General features: G+C 33.6%; 4 protein-coding genes across 9 annotated transcripts in view; 2 read left to right on the plus strand and 2 right to left on the minus strand.

The window, feature by feature from the left end:
* The window catches only part of LOC147846195 (uncharacterized), a 1020765-nt gene that overhangs the window by 40442 nt on the left and 967567 nt on the right, over positions 1 to 12756 (minus strand). The gene's annotated exons all lie outside the window — the stretch shown is intronic.
* The window catches only part of LOC141377738 (meiotic recombination protein REC8 homolog), a 57331-nt gene that overhangs the window by 32493 nt on the left and 12082 nt on the right, over positions 1 to 12756 (minus strand). The window contains exon 1 of one of the 5 annotated variants that reach the window (XM_087240414.1): positions 4076 to 4133. The exons of 1 other annotated variant lie outside the window; for it this stretch is intronic. The gene's annotated coding sequence lies outside the window, so the exon portion shown is untranslated. Of the gene's footprint in view, positions 1 to 8; positions 229 to 2300; positions 2370 to 4075; positions 4134 to 12756 lie in introns of those variants that run through there. 3 more of the 5 variants (XM_087240415.1, XM_087240413.1, XM_087240419.1) reach the window with 3 other exon arrangements.
* Positions 1870 to 7858, plus strand: gng5 (guanine nucleotide binding protein (G protein), gamma 5). The gene is given in 3 exon segments (NM_214721.2): positions 1870 to 2114; positions 5399 to 5550; positions 7397 to 7858. Coding segments are annotated over 2 exon segments (207 nt in total). The 5' UTR covers positions 1870 to 2033; the 3' UTR covers positions 5525 to 5550; positions 7397 to 7858.
* Positions 11727 to 12756, plus strand: part of zp3b (zona pellucida glycoprotein 3b) — an 8201-nt gene continuing 7171 nt past the window's right edge. Inside the window, exons 1-2 of one of the 2 annotated variants that reach the window (XM_087239994.1) lie at positions 11727 to 11935; positions 11978 to 12247. In XM_087239994.1, the coding sequence (XP_087096120.1) occupies positions 11777 to 11935; positions 11978 to 12247 (429 nt within the window). In that variant the 5' untranslated portion in view covers positions 11727 to 11776. 2 annotated transcript variants of the gene reach the window in all.

The following is a 12756-nucleotide window of genomic DNA, read 5'->3' on the forward strand; positions in this document are numbered from 1 at the left end:
TGACATACAATTATCTGATCCCCCTCCACTCTGTCACTAGCACTGCCACTTCACAGCAAGAAGGTCGCTGGTTCGAGTCTGCTCTGGCACCACCAGTTGGCATTTCTGTGTGGAGTTTGCATGTTTGTTCTCCCCGTGTTCAGTTGATCGTAGTGTATGAGTGTGAGTAAGTGTGTACGGATGTTTCCCAGTACTGGGTTGCAGTTGGAAGGGCTCTGTAAAACATATGCTGGATAAGTTGGCGGTTCGATCCGCTGTGGTGACCCCTGGTGAATAAGGGACTAAGCTGAAAATTAATGAATGAACTTCAACTGATTAATCCGCATTAAATATAATAAATAAAATAAAAACTAAATAATAATAATAATAATAATAATAATAATAATAATAAGAGAACGTAAAACACTGTTTTTAACTTGCAAGAGAAAAGCAAAATAGTACTGGTCTCGTTATATTATATTATATTATATTATATTATATTATATTATATTATATTATATTATATTATATTATATTATATTATGATAAGTGCTGGGCAAAGGTTAATTCTGATTAATCACATCCAAAATAAAAGTTTGTTTTGACATAATATGTGTGTAAATTATATATATTTAATATACACAGCACAACACAGACACACATAATATATTAATAAAACTATATATATATATATATATATATATATATATATATATATATATATATATATATATATATATATATATATAATTTTTTTTCTCAAATATATGCATGCATGTGTGTTTTTTTATATATACATAAAAAGTATACACAGTACAAAAAATATATGCTGGATAAGTTGGCGGTTCATTGCGCTGTGGCGACCCCAGAATAATAAAGGGACTAAGCCGAAAATAAAATGAATGAATGAATAATATAATATAAAATAAAATAATATAATATAATATAATATAATATAATATAATATAATATAATATTATGTTACTGTTGTTAGTAGACGAGTGCTATTTTGTTTTTGCCCAACACAAATTTATAAATATTATATTATATTATAATATATTATATTATATTATATTATATTATATTATATTATATTATATTATTATATTATATTATATTATATTATATTATATTATATTATATTATATTATATTATATTATATTATATTATATTGTATTATATTATATTATATTATATTTAGAGCTGGGCAAACATTTATTATGATTAATCACATCCAAAATAAAAGTTTGTTTTGATGCAATATGTGTGTGTTATATTAAATGCACACAAATACATAAAATCAAAACTATACAAAACTATTTTTTACACAGATTTTTACATTTATATTTCAGTACAAACATATTTTATGTCAAAACAAACTTTTATTTTGGATGCAATTAATTTTCCCAGCACAAATTATGTTATATTATATTATATTATATTATATTATATTATATTATATTATATTATATTATATTATATTATATTATATTATATTATATTATATTATATTATATTATATTATATTATATTATAAATGTGGCGGTTCATTCCGATGTGGCGACCCCTAATAATTTAATAGTGTTTTTCTTTTTTCTTTTTTAATGAAATCCTGTGTGCAGTCAATCTCCAACAGGTGGCGTAAATGTACTTTCTGATCGCACTCGACTCTAGCAATTACATTATGAATATTAAATACGTTGGCCCAGTAGTCTAAACTGATTCGCTGAATGGCTGATTCACTAACCAATCCTACTATGCTAAACGCTTATGCTCATTATTATTCATGAGCATTGACTTCTCCAGTAGTATTCAGAAAACGCGTATGCCAATCCTACTATGCTGAAGGCTCATCCTCATTATTATTCATGACTATTGACTTCTCCCATAGTAGGATTCAGAAAACGCGAACAGAATCGTTTCACTCGTGTACTTCCGGACTGAACCAACAACCGGAAACTGCCTGCTCGCAACTTTTGTCTCCGAAATACGCTGCTCAATACCGAAGAACTATTTCGCTTATTACCGAAACACGCCGCTTAGTACCGGAATCATGTCGGGCTCATCAAACATCGTTGCCATGAAGAAAGTCGTCCAGCAGTTGCGCTTCGAGGCAAACATCAACAGAGTAAAGGTTTGTTGAACCTGAAGCTAGTGTTTTAGCCGCCGGGTTGAGCTTGGGCGTGGACCTTTAGCTCGTTAGCTTTGCTCATCGGCTCTTCAGTGGTATTATCGATTTTCTTGATAAATAATGGAAAACTATTAAATGTTACACAGACTCTGAGAAAAAATATAATGAAAACAATATATATAACGATACCTCTTAGACGAATAACCTGTGATCTCTTACATTTTTATAATACAACCTCTCGCTTACAATGTTGTTATCGTGCTCTCATCATCATCATCATCATCATCATTATTATTATTTTAGAGCTTTTAATTGATGATGGTGTCGTCCAATACTGTATTTAACTTTTCCTTGAAGAGAAAAACAAAATAGCACTGATCTATTGACAACATGTCATGTACATTTTTAAAATCAGTAATGACAAATTATTTCTAAATTCTTTATTTAAAAGCTAAAGTGTTTATGATATTTAAAACCATAAAACGTGTTATCACTGTATTTAACTTGTTATTAAAGAATAAAAACACAATAGCACTGATCTACTGGAAACATGTCATGTATTTTTTTAATCGGTGATGACAAATTATTTCTAAACACTTTATTTCAAAGAAAGTGTTCATAATATTAACAAAAATCACAAAGCTTATCAAGAAGACCACATCGAAATTTTTCCATCCTCTGACCCACCTCCCCCTTAAATTTGTTGTTATATTCACACATACAGAGTTTCTCCTTAATAATATAATTCAGTTGTTCACAGTCTATTAATAATGCTATGTTGAAGGGCTGCACGGTATTGGAAAACTGACATAGTGAAGTAAACAGTGCTTTATGGTTTCCGGAGAGTAAAATGGTATTCAGATACAGAAACTTAATGAAATGTAAAATAATACTGTATAGTCTTCATTATATTAATATTTCAGTAAAATAGTTTTACATTAAAGTTACAAATGTTTAAATTCTCTTGAAATGCCTTTAAAACATGCAAATGATAAAGATTTACTCTGTTATGGTTATAGTTGACTCCATAGATGTCATGTATTCTCTATTGTGCTGATAATCTATAATCCCTCAACATTACATATCCTGCGATGTGACTATTGCGGACACAGACAATTCGGTATCAATGCTGAAACGATGTATTGTGCATAGGCATGGACCGGTATAAGATTCTTACGGTATGATAACCTTGGATAAAAATATCATGGTTTCACGGTATTGTGATTACTGCTAATATTAGTATTTCACGTTGTTGTAATAATGGTATTTAAAAGGATAGTTCAAACAAAAATGTAAATTCTGTCATCATTTACTCTTTAGTGTTTTGGGTAACCGTGCATTCACACAGTACTTCAGCGCCAACACTTAAACGAGGACCTGTTGAAAGTTAGGGCTAATGCGATCGTCAAAGCAGCGTCAGCCAATGAAATTGGTCCTCTATCAAACTAATTTAATTAAAATATGCTCTTTTTGAATGTTTGGGTAAAAACAAAAACTTTTTTGCCCTTTAAACACAATTTATTTTATTTAGAGAAACATTTAAAATATTTTGGGGCGTTAAACATGTCAGGCTAAATTATTAAAATGAATCATTGACTTCTACCTTGATTACTTTCAAAAACACAAATTTAAATAAATTAATTTAAAACAACATCTTTGGAAATCTTTTCTGCTGGAGATACTGCTGTCCTAAAAAAGTAAGTAAAACATCTTACTACTACCATAGGAACTATAGAGCGGGAAATTGTGGCGGTTTTAAAATCTTGACTTTTCAAAACCACGGTATACCTTGAAAACAGTTATCGTCCCATGCCTAATTGTGCAGCCCTACTATGTTGTTTTAAATTCATCATTACATGAAACTTTTGACCGAATATTCAAAAGAAGCATGGTTAACATTGAAGGGACCACGCCAAAAGTTGTCACTGTTCAAAAATGGAAGAATTTAAGAAAATAAAACTAACCTCAATTTACAAAAGGTCCAGAATTTGTCCCATACATGACTGTTTTGCCATCAAAAATAATCAAAATAACCAATCGAAAAAGGCTTGAAGACCAAGTGGAATCTGAAGCAAATAAACTCAACCTTCATTGTATTGATAATTAGTAGAGAAAACATTTTACAAGTAACTTTTATTCTAAACCTTGGACTTTTCCCTTGGAGAAAAGACCAATAAAAAGGTGTGCAGCACCACAAGCAGCCCATAATTAAGTTGCTTTTAATACTAATTAGACTATTGCTATTCATGAATTTTCTAATTTACTTTTTAAAAAAAAAATTTTTTTACAAGAGAGGGTAGAAAAATCATGAAGCTCTACATGATTATTATTATTATTATTGACATGTTTTTAACTTTTTATTGTCCAAATGGCCAAATTCTGACTGAGGAAAAATGAAACTGGCCAGTTTGCTTAATAACTGACAATAGATTAGACTTTTAAATTAAAAACTCTAACAAATTCCAGTTTTTTTATATGATGTAATGAATATTTAGTTTAAAAATAATTAATATTTTCATATTCTAAATATTTAGCAAATGTTTTTGGTACATCGAAAAGTGTGACCATTAGGGCTGTCACGATATCTATTTTTGTTGTACGATATATTGCACCAAAATATATATTGCGATAAATAATGCCATTTTAGTCCACTTATTATATGTAGAAATGACAATATAATATTATTATGATGCCAGTACACTCAAAGAACACATCATATTTTATTCTTAAGAATATTAAATTATAGTCATTATAGCTATTTAATAATCAGGCATTGGAAACAGAATGTGGAAACGCATATCCTAACAAATAATAATAAATGTTAACATGAAAATATATTAAAGTAATTTATACTATAGTGTTTTATTTAACCATACTGACACTGACATCTTCAATGCAATCAATTTAAATGTTGATAGAATTGTTTTTATTTACGGGCCTCGTATATTGCATCACCCAAAATGATTGAGGTCATGTCCATGTGTTGTGCGATAAGTCGATATATTGATTATTGTAACAGGCCTCGTGACCATCCCACACGCTAATCCAGCAAAAAATATTGCTGTGTCACTAAAATGCATTATTTAAACCTCACGATTAAATAGAAAATGAGGCAAATAACGCCAAAAAGGTCCACCTTTTGAGGAAAAAGAACCACCCCTTTTCACCAATCTGGCTACGGGCTTGCTTAATATATTGTTAAAATTACTGTGATTATTCTGCTGTTATCATTCCATTAAACAGTCAAGAAATATGTGAGATGATGTTGTGAAATTGTGGCTGTTTAGGTGTCTCAGGCGGCTGCGGAGCTTCAGCAGTTTTGCATTCAAAATGCTGTACACGATCCTCTGCTGACCGGAGTGTCTTCAAGCACCAACCCCTTCAGGACACAGAAGGTTTGCTCCTTCTTGTGAAGGCCCATGATGGGCGTCCATCATCGGTAAGGAGGATTTTACAAACGTGTTTGGTTAAAAATCTATACAGTTGAAGTCAAATTTATTAGCCCTCATGTAAATGTTTAATATTTCCCAAATGCTGTTTAACAGAGCAAGGAATTTTCACAATATTTCCGATAACATCTTGTCTTCTGGAGAAAGTCTTATTTGTTATATTTCAGCTAGAATAAAAGCAGTTTTTAATAATAATAAAAAAAAAACATTTTGAGGTCAATATTAGTAGCCCCCTTAAGCAATATATTTTCAGAACAAACAAATGTTATACAGTAACTTGCCTAAATACCCTAGCTTGCGTAATTAACCTAGTTAAGTCTTTTAATGTCACTTTAAGCTGAATACTAGTATCTTTAAAAATATTATGTACTGTCATCATGGCAAAGATAAAAGAATACAGATATTAGAAATTAGCTAAAGTCATTCTGTTAAACAGAAATCGGAGAAAAATAAACAAGGGGGCTTATAATTCAAGAGGGCTAATAATTCTGACTTCAAAATACAAACTGCAGGATTCACACAGGTGCTGAAAATTAGTGCAAATTCTTTAAGTTTAATATAGTCAATAATTTATATTACTAAAAAGTGTTGTCAAGATACTGGAATTCGATACCTATCAGTACTGAAATTTTAAAAGCGTCAATTTCCTGCAACATTTGAGCGATGTTCAGCACGCTCTTAAACAGTGCTGATTCGCCGTTGTGTTCATGAGCTCAACATAAATGACTGATTGGCCGCTGGGGCATTTTAAAGTTACGAAGATTAGTCAATTCATCAGCAGATCGCTCGTATGTCAGCTTATAAATAGACCAGTTGATCTTCGTGGCTTTAAAACGCTCCAGTGTCCCTGTATCTCCGGTTACACAGTAAACCGCAATGAGTTTTATAAACATCTTCACGGTTGCTTCGCACTCCAGTCTCCGTGTATCTGTGTTTGCACACTTTACCGCTCTTCACCCAGTGCAAACACAGATACACCGAGACTGGAGCGCGATGCAGCCGTGAAGATGTCGAGTCATCAAGCAGATCGCTCGTCTGTGTTTGTGCTCAGTAAACAGCGGTGGGTGAAGTGATTGGCCGAGAAGGTCATCAGAAGCATTTCTGTCGAGCACGTGAACACAATGGCAAATCAGGACTTCGAGTTTGATAAAGGGCATCTAAAACGTGCGTTTGGGGAAGAAAACGTTAGCTATTTAGTGCCATTTATCTTAACTTAGCTGAAAATGAGCTCTGATATCCCTTTTCATTTTCACCCATTCATTCAGAACGGACCTTCGGGTCACTCGGAAGGTGGTGGAATAATACATATGTGTCACTTTATCTTTGCTGATGAGATATACAGCCAAGTACACAACGTTCCTATGCAACTCCCAACGATACTTGCAGGTTTCTTCCCACCGCAGCCTCGACTTCGCTTTTAAAAATGACGATCGCGTGAACTCGGTATATAGTGTGCCACTTGAGACGCAGCTCTTGACTTTTCCAAACCGCGGTTTACCTTGAAAACGGTTATCGTCTCATGTCAAGTGTGAACAGCGATTTATTGAATTTTTCAGTAAAGTCGTTCTGGTAATTTTCCGGATATTTAGCCGTGTCACTGTGTGAAATGAGCTAATGACCTAAAAGCAAATGCTGTCAGGGCTAATTGAGCATATATTTTTTACAGTGTACAAATGATACTTTTCGATACAACCCTACAACTAATAGCAGCTTATACAATATGAAGCATGCATATGTAATTTGCCACTATTGTATAACGCTGTAAAATTTGAAAATGGACCTGGAAAGATGCAAGAACTCTGAAACTGAAGCTAACAGTTACATCTGTCTTGTCAGGCCTGTTCCTGTGACGTTTCTGCTTGGACAACCACTGCCATGATGTTCAATTGAAAAAGAAGCAGCCGCAGCAGGGTAACAGCTGTAAACTTGCCAGTTAATACCTCATGCCATAAACCCAGAAGCAAGAACTGAAAGGATCTACCGCTTTATGTCTGTAATGGTGCATTTCTCCTGTTTTTATTTTTAGAAGAAGCCTAATGTTTTTAATACTCCACAACCTGTATTTGATTCTCCCTTTTCCACTGTCTTCAGATTTCTGTTTGAAAAGCTCAAACTCAAGCGTCTGCCTTAAAAAGTGCTAAACCGCGCTCCAGTTTTGTGGAGAGAAGCCTTTGTATTTTTTATGTGGCACAGCAGGGGGAACTTAGTAATTTATTGTGCCTTTTTAACATTGTAGTCTATTTCTCTATCTTCTCTGGACTTTTTATAACCCAAAATAAACCCTTGGATTTCTACTCGTCTCTGTCGTTTTAATACTGGGATTGGTTGTCATGAAAGAGCTGATGGGGTTTATAGCCATGAACACAAGTGAACCCAGTTTAGTCTGAGGATTACACCACACAGAAAGTTTGACTATGTCATTTGGCAGCAGATTTGTATATACTGTATATCCCTCCAGTTCTCAGACGAATGTTCTCTCCTCTCCTTATTCACCACCAGAGTGCAGCATTCACATGTATGACACGGCTGCAGTCATATTGTGCTAGACCGCACACCAGCTGATTGGTGGAGAGCAGACTGTGATGAAGCCAATTGTGATATGGGGATGATCAACAGAAGCCAATTTTGGTTAGGATGCCGGGGTTAAACCTTACTTTTTTTACATTTTACATTTAGTCATTTAGCAGACGCTTTTATCCAAAGCGACTTACAAATGAGGACAAGGAAGCAATTTACACAACTAAGAGCAACAATGAATAAGTGCTATAGGCAAGTTTCAGGTCTGTAAAGTCTAAGAAGGAAATTATTAGTAGTATTAGTATTTTTTTTTTTTGGGGTACAGTTAGTGTGATATTCAGAGAGGCAATTGCAGATTAGGAAGTGAAGTGGAGACTAAATAGTTGAGTTTTTAGTCGTTTCTTGAAAACAGCGAGTGACTCGCCGTTTTGATGCAGTTAGGGAGTTCATTTCACCAACTGGGCAGATTGAACGCGAGAGTTCGGGAAAGTGATTTCTTCCCTCTTTGGGATGGAACCACGATGCGACGTTCATTCACAGAACGCAAGTTTCTGGAGGGCACATAGATCTGCAGAAGTGAGAGCAGATAAGAAGGAGCAAGGCCAGAAGTCACTTTGTAGGCAAACATCAGAGCTTTGAATTTGATGCGAGCAGCAACTGGCAGCCAGTGCCAACGGATGAGCAGCAGAGTGACATGTGCTCTTTTAGGTTCATTGAAGACCACTCGTGCTGCTGCGTTCTGGAGCAGTTGAAGAGGCTTGATAGAGTTAGCTGGAAGCCCAGCTAGTAGAGAGTTGCAGTAATCCAGTTTGGAGAGAACAAGAGCTTGAACAAGGAGTTTTAACAAGGAGTTTTCCGAAAGACATCCTGGCATTTTTAGTGACTACAGAGATTAAGGATCTCGGTTTAACGTCTCATCTGAATGAAGACGCTCATTAGCAATACAGCACCCCCTTCACTATATTGAGGCATTAGGACTCACACAGACCACAGGTTGAGCGCCCCCTGCTGGTCTCACTAACATCACTTCCGACAGCAACCTAGATACTATATAAGAACATGCAAACTCCACACAGAAACGCCAACTGAACCTGCCAGGGCTCAAACCAGTGACCTTCTTGCTGTGAGGTGATCGTGATTTCCACTGCGCCACCAAGAATAAACATATAATTAAAATAAATTGGTAAGTGAATGAATAAATGTACATTTATCAGAAACAGAAGTTTAAAACTATGGATATGTTCTTTACACACACACACACACACACACACACACATATATATATATATATATATATATATATATATATATATATAATGAAGGGACTTGCATGTCAAAAAGAAAATGAATGATTATGTGTGTGTGTGTGTATATATATATATATATATATATATATATATATATATATATATATATATATATATATATATACACACACACACACACACACACACACATAATCATTCATTTTCTTTTTGACATGCAAGTCCCTTCATTAATCAGGGGTTGCCACAGCGGAATTAACTTCTGGAGAAAGTCTTATTTGTTTTATTTCGGCTAGAATAAAAGCAGTTTTTTTTTTTTTTAAAACCCATTTTAAGGTCAAAATTATTAGCCCCTTTAAGCAATTTTTGTTCTCTATAGTCTACAGAACAAACCATCATTATTCAATAACTTGCTTAATTAACCTAATCTGCGTAGTTAACCTTATTAACCTAATTAAGCCTTTAAATGTCACAAATAGAGCTGTATAGAAGTGTCTTAAAAAATCTAGTAAAATATTATTTACTGTCATCATGGCAAAGATAAAATAAATCAGTTATTAGAGATCAGTTATTAAAACTATTGTTTAGAAATGTGTTGAAAAAATCTGCTCTCCGTTAAACAGAAATCGGGGCAAAATAAACAGGGGGTTAATAATTAAGGGGGGTAATAATTCTCACTTCAACTGTAAATATGAGAATATGTACCTCTTGAGATGTTTGGATGATGTTATATTTTCTGTTTTGGTTATAATGGATTAAATTATTATTTCAAACCTTAAATGAAAAGGAATGTTTGTATTTTATTTGTTAAGATTTCAGCTTCTGTACTCAAAATCATTCTGCAGAAATCCATTTTCCTAACAAAATTTTGCACAAAAATAACTTCTGTCTGACCATTGTAGTTACTATGAAGTACAAATGATTAAAAAAAACGATACAATAATTAATAAAAATATATTTAATAGGCTTACAAAAATAAATCAATTATTCAAAGATGATAGATGTGTAAATAGATCAATTGTTTAGGGTACTTTATTGGTAAATATAGCAGGAAGATAATTTTTTGCACGAAGTTAGGCATTTGATACAAACTATCAAATCACATACACACACATATATATATATATATATATATATATATATATATATATATATATATATATATATATATATATATATATATATACATACCCACATATGGATATATATATATATATATATATATATATATATATATATATAGTTGAAGTCAGAATTATTAGCACCCCTGAATTATTACCTCCCGTTTATTTTTCCCCAATTTCTGATTAACAGAGTGAACATTGTTTTCAACACATTTCTAAACATCATAGTTTTAATAACTCATTTCTAATAACTGATTTATTTTATCTTTGCCATGATGACAGTTCATAATATTTGACTAGATATTTTTCAAGACACTTCTATACAGCTTAAAGTGCACATTAAAGCTTAACTAGGCAGGTTAGGGTAATTAGGCAAGTTATTGTACAATGATGGTTTATTCTGTAGACTATCAGAAAAAGTTATTGCTTAAAGGGGCTATTAGTTGTGAAATTGTGTTAAAAAAAATTAAAAACTGCTTTTATTCTAGTCAAAATAAAACAAATAAGACTTTCTCCAGAAGAAAAAATATTATCAGACATACTGTGAAAAATTCCTTGCTCTGTTAAACATAATTTGGAAAATATTCAAAAGAGAAAAAAATTAAAGCGGGGTAATAATTCTGACTTCATCTGTATTAAAAAAAATTACATTTAAAAAATACTTCATGTTTATTTAGAGCGACAATTGATGACAGGTCAAAGCTATTCCTTTAACATTTGTCCTACTAAAAAGAATCTTAAATATGGTATTATAGGAAGTAAAACCATATAATTTAACTTATACAATTAATATTTTCCAACTAACATTTTAGACATTTATGATGTTTATGTCCATAATGGATGGTTTTTACATTTTATGATTTATGTTATTTAGTGGTACATGGCCTTTAAATACCTGAAAATCCCCATGACATGCTGCTGTACACATAAATAAAAGTGGATTCAGTTGTAAATATTTAAAACTCCATCATCTTGAAAAATAAAAAACCGCACTTCATTTAACAGATTATCTAATGAATTTTAAAAGCTATTATTATATATTTTATAACTTTTTTCATTAAAAAAAGCTTAAATTAAGATATCCAAAGTCATTTATTCATATTTAAAAATCCCGTCCCCAATCTCAGCACAGGTGTGTCATCATCATTAACAACACTACGTACACGCAAGCTAATTAGTCTTAATGAATAGAAATCAGATGCGGGTGATGAAGCGTTTGTCAGTAATCCCAGTTAAAAGCAGCGAGCTGGAGTTGCATTTGGATGGGCGATAGCAGCCTGTATTTGCGGTTTAATTAGTCAGCAGGCAATATGGGGTTCAGTAACACTTTAGCCTGGTTTATTTCAGTGTTTCTCATCGCTGAATGTTTCTCTCGCGTTCACCATGGTCCACACCATCACAGAGGAGGATCTTCCGTGAGCCAGCAGCTGCTGAGCACCCAGTTTCAGGCGGCGGTGCCTCAGTTTCAGGCGGCGGTTTCTCAGTTTCAGGCGGCGGTACCCAAGTTTCAGGCGGCGGTTCCTCAGTTTCAGGTGACGATTCCGCAGATTAAGGAGACGCCATTAACGGACCCGGTTCCTCCCCAGGCAGTGATCGTGTACTGCCGTGCGGAGGCGATAGAGCTCGTGATAAACCCTGATCTGTTAGCGGGCGGTCTGCCGGTGTTTGCCGAGGAGCTGTGGCTCGGGCCCGAAGCGTCTCCAACATGTGGGGTTGTGTCAACGGGACCGGGACCGCTCACTATACGGGCTTCACTCCAAGACTGCGGAACACAACTGTCTGTAAGACCACATTAACGGTTTTTAACTCCTCTGTAAAACTCATTAGCGGTCATACTGATTAGCCTACTAGGGGCAACGACTACCTGTGAAACTTTACAACACCCGAGTTTTTATTTTATTTGTCTTTTTTTTTTTTTTTTTTTTTTAATCCCCCCCCCCCTCCTCAAATTTAGTTGCCCGTTTAAATTTTAGGTATTCGAGTCCTAACAACCTGTGAACCTATTTTATTAGGATAGTTGAAGAGTTTATTAATAATAATAATAATAATTTTGAACCTTCAAATAACTGCCATTTCAGCTGTCATTGCTGAACCTATAACATCCAAGCAAGCTAGTAACAACAGTAACCTTAAATAATACCAAAGAAAAATGCATTACATTCAGTGGGGTCAGTCCCTATTAGCTGACAAAAGTTTAGAGGGCTTTGAGGCACCTTTTTTGTTTTTACATGTTTTAAGGATTTATATAAAATGTTAAAACCACTTTTAAATGCTTTGAAACGAGGAGAAA

This window comes from Danio rerio, chromosome 2 (assembly GCF_052040795.2).
Source record: "Danio rerio strain M-AB ecotype USA chromosome 2, GRCz13ab, whole genome shotgun sequence".
Taxonomy (NCBI): domain Eukaryota; kingdom Metazoa; phylum Chordata; class Actinopteri; order Cypriniformes; family Danionidae; genus Danio; species Danio rerio.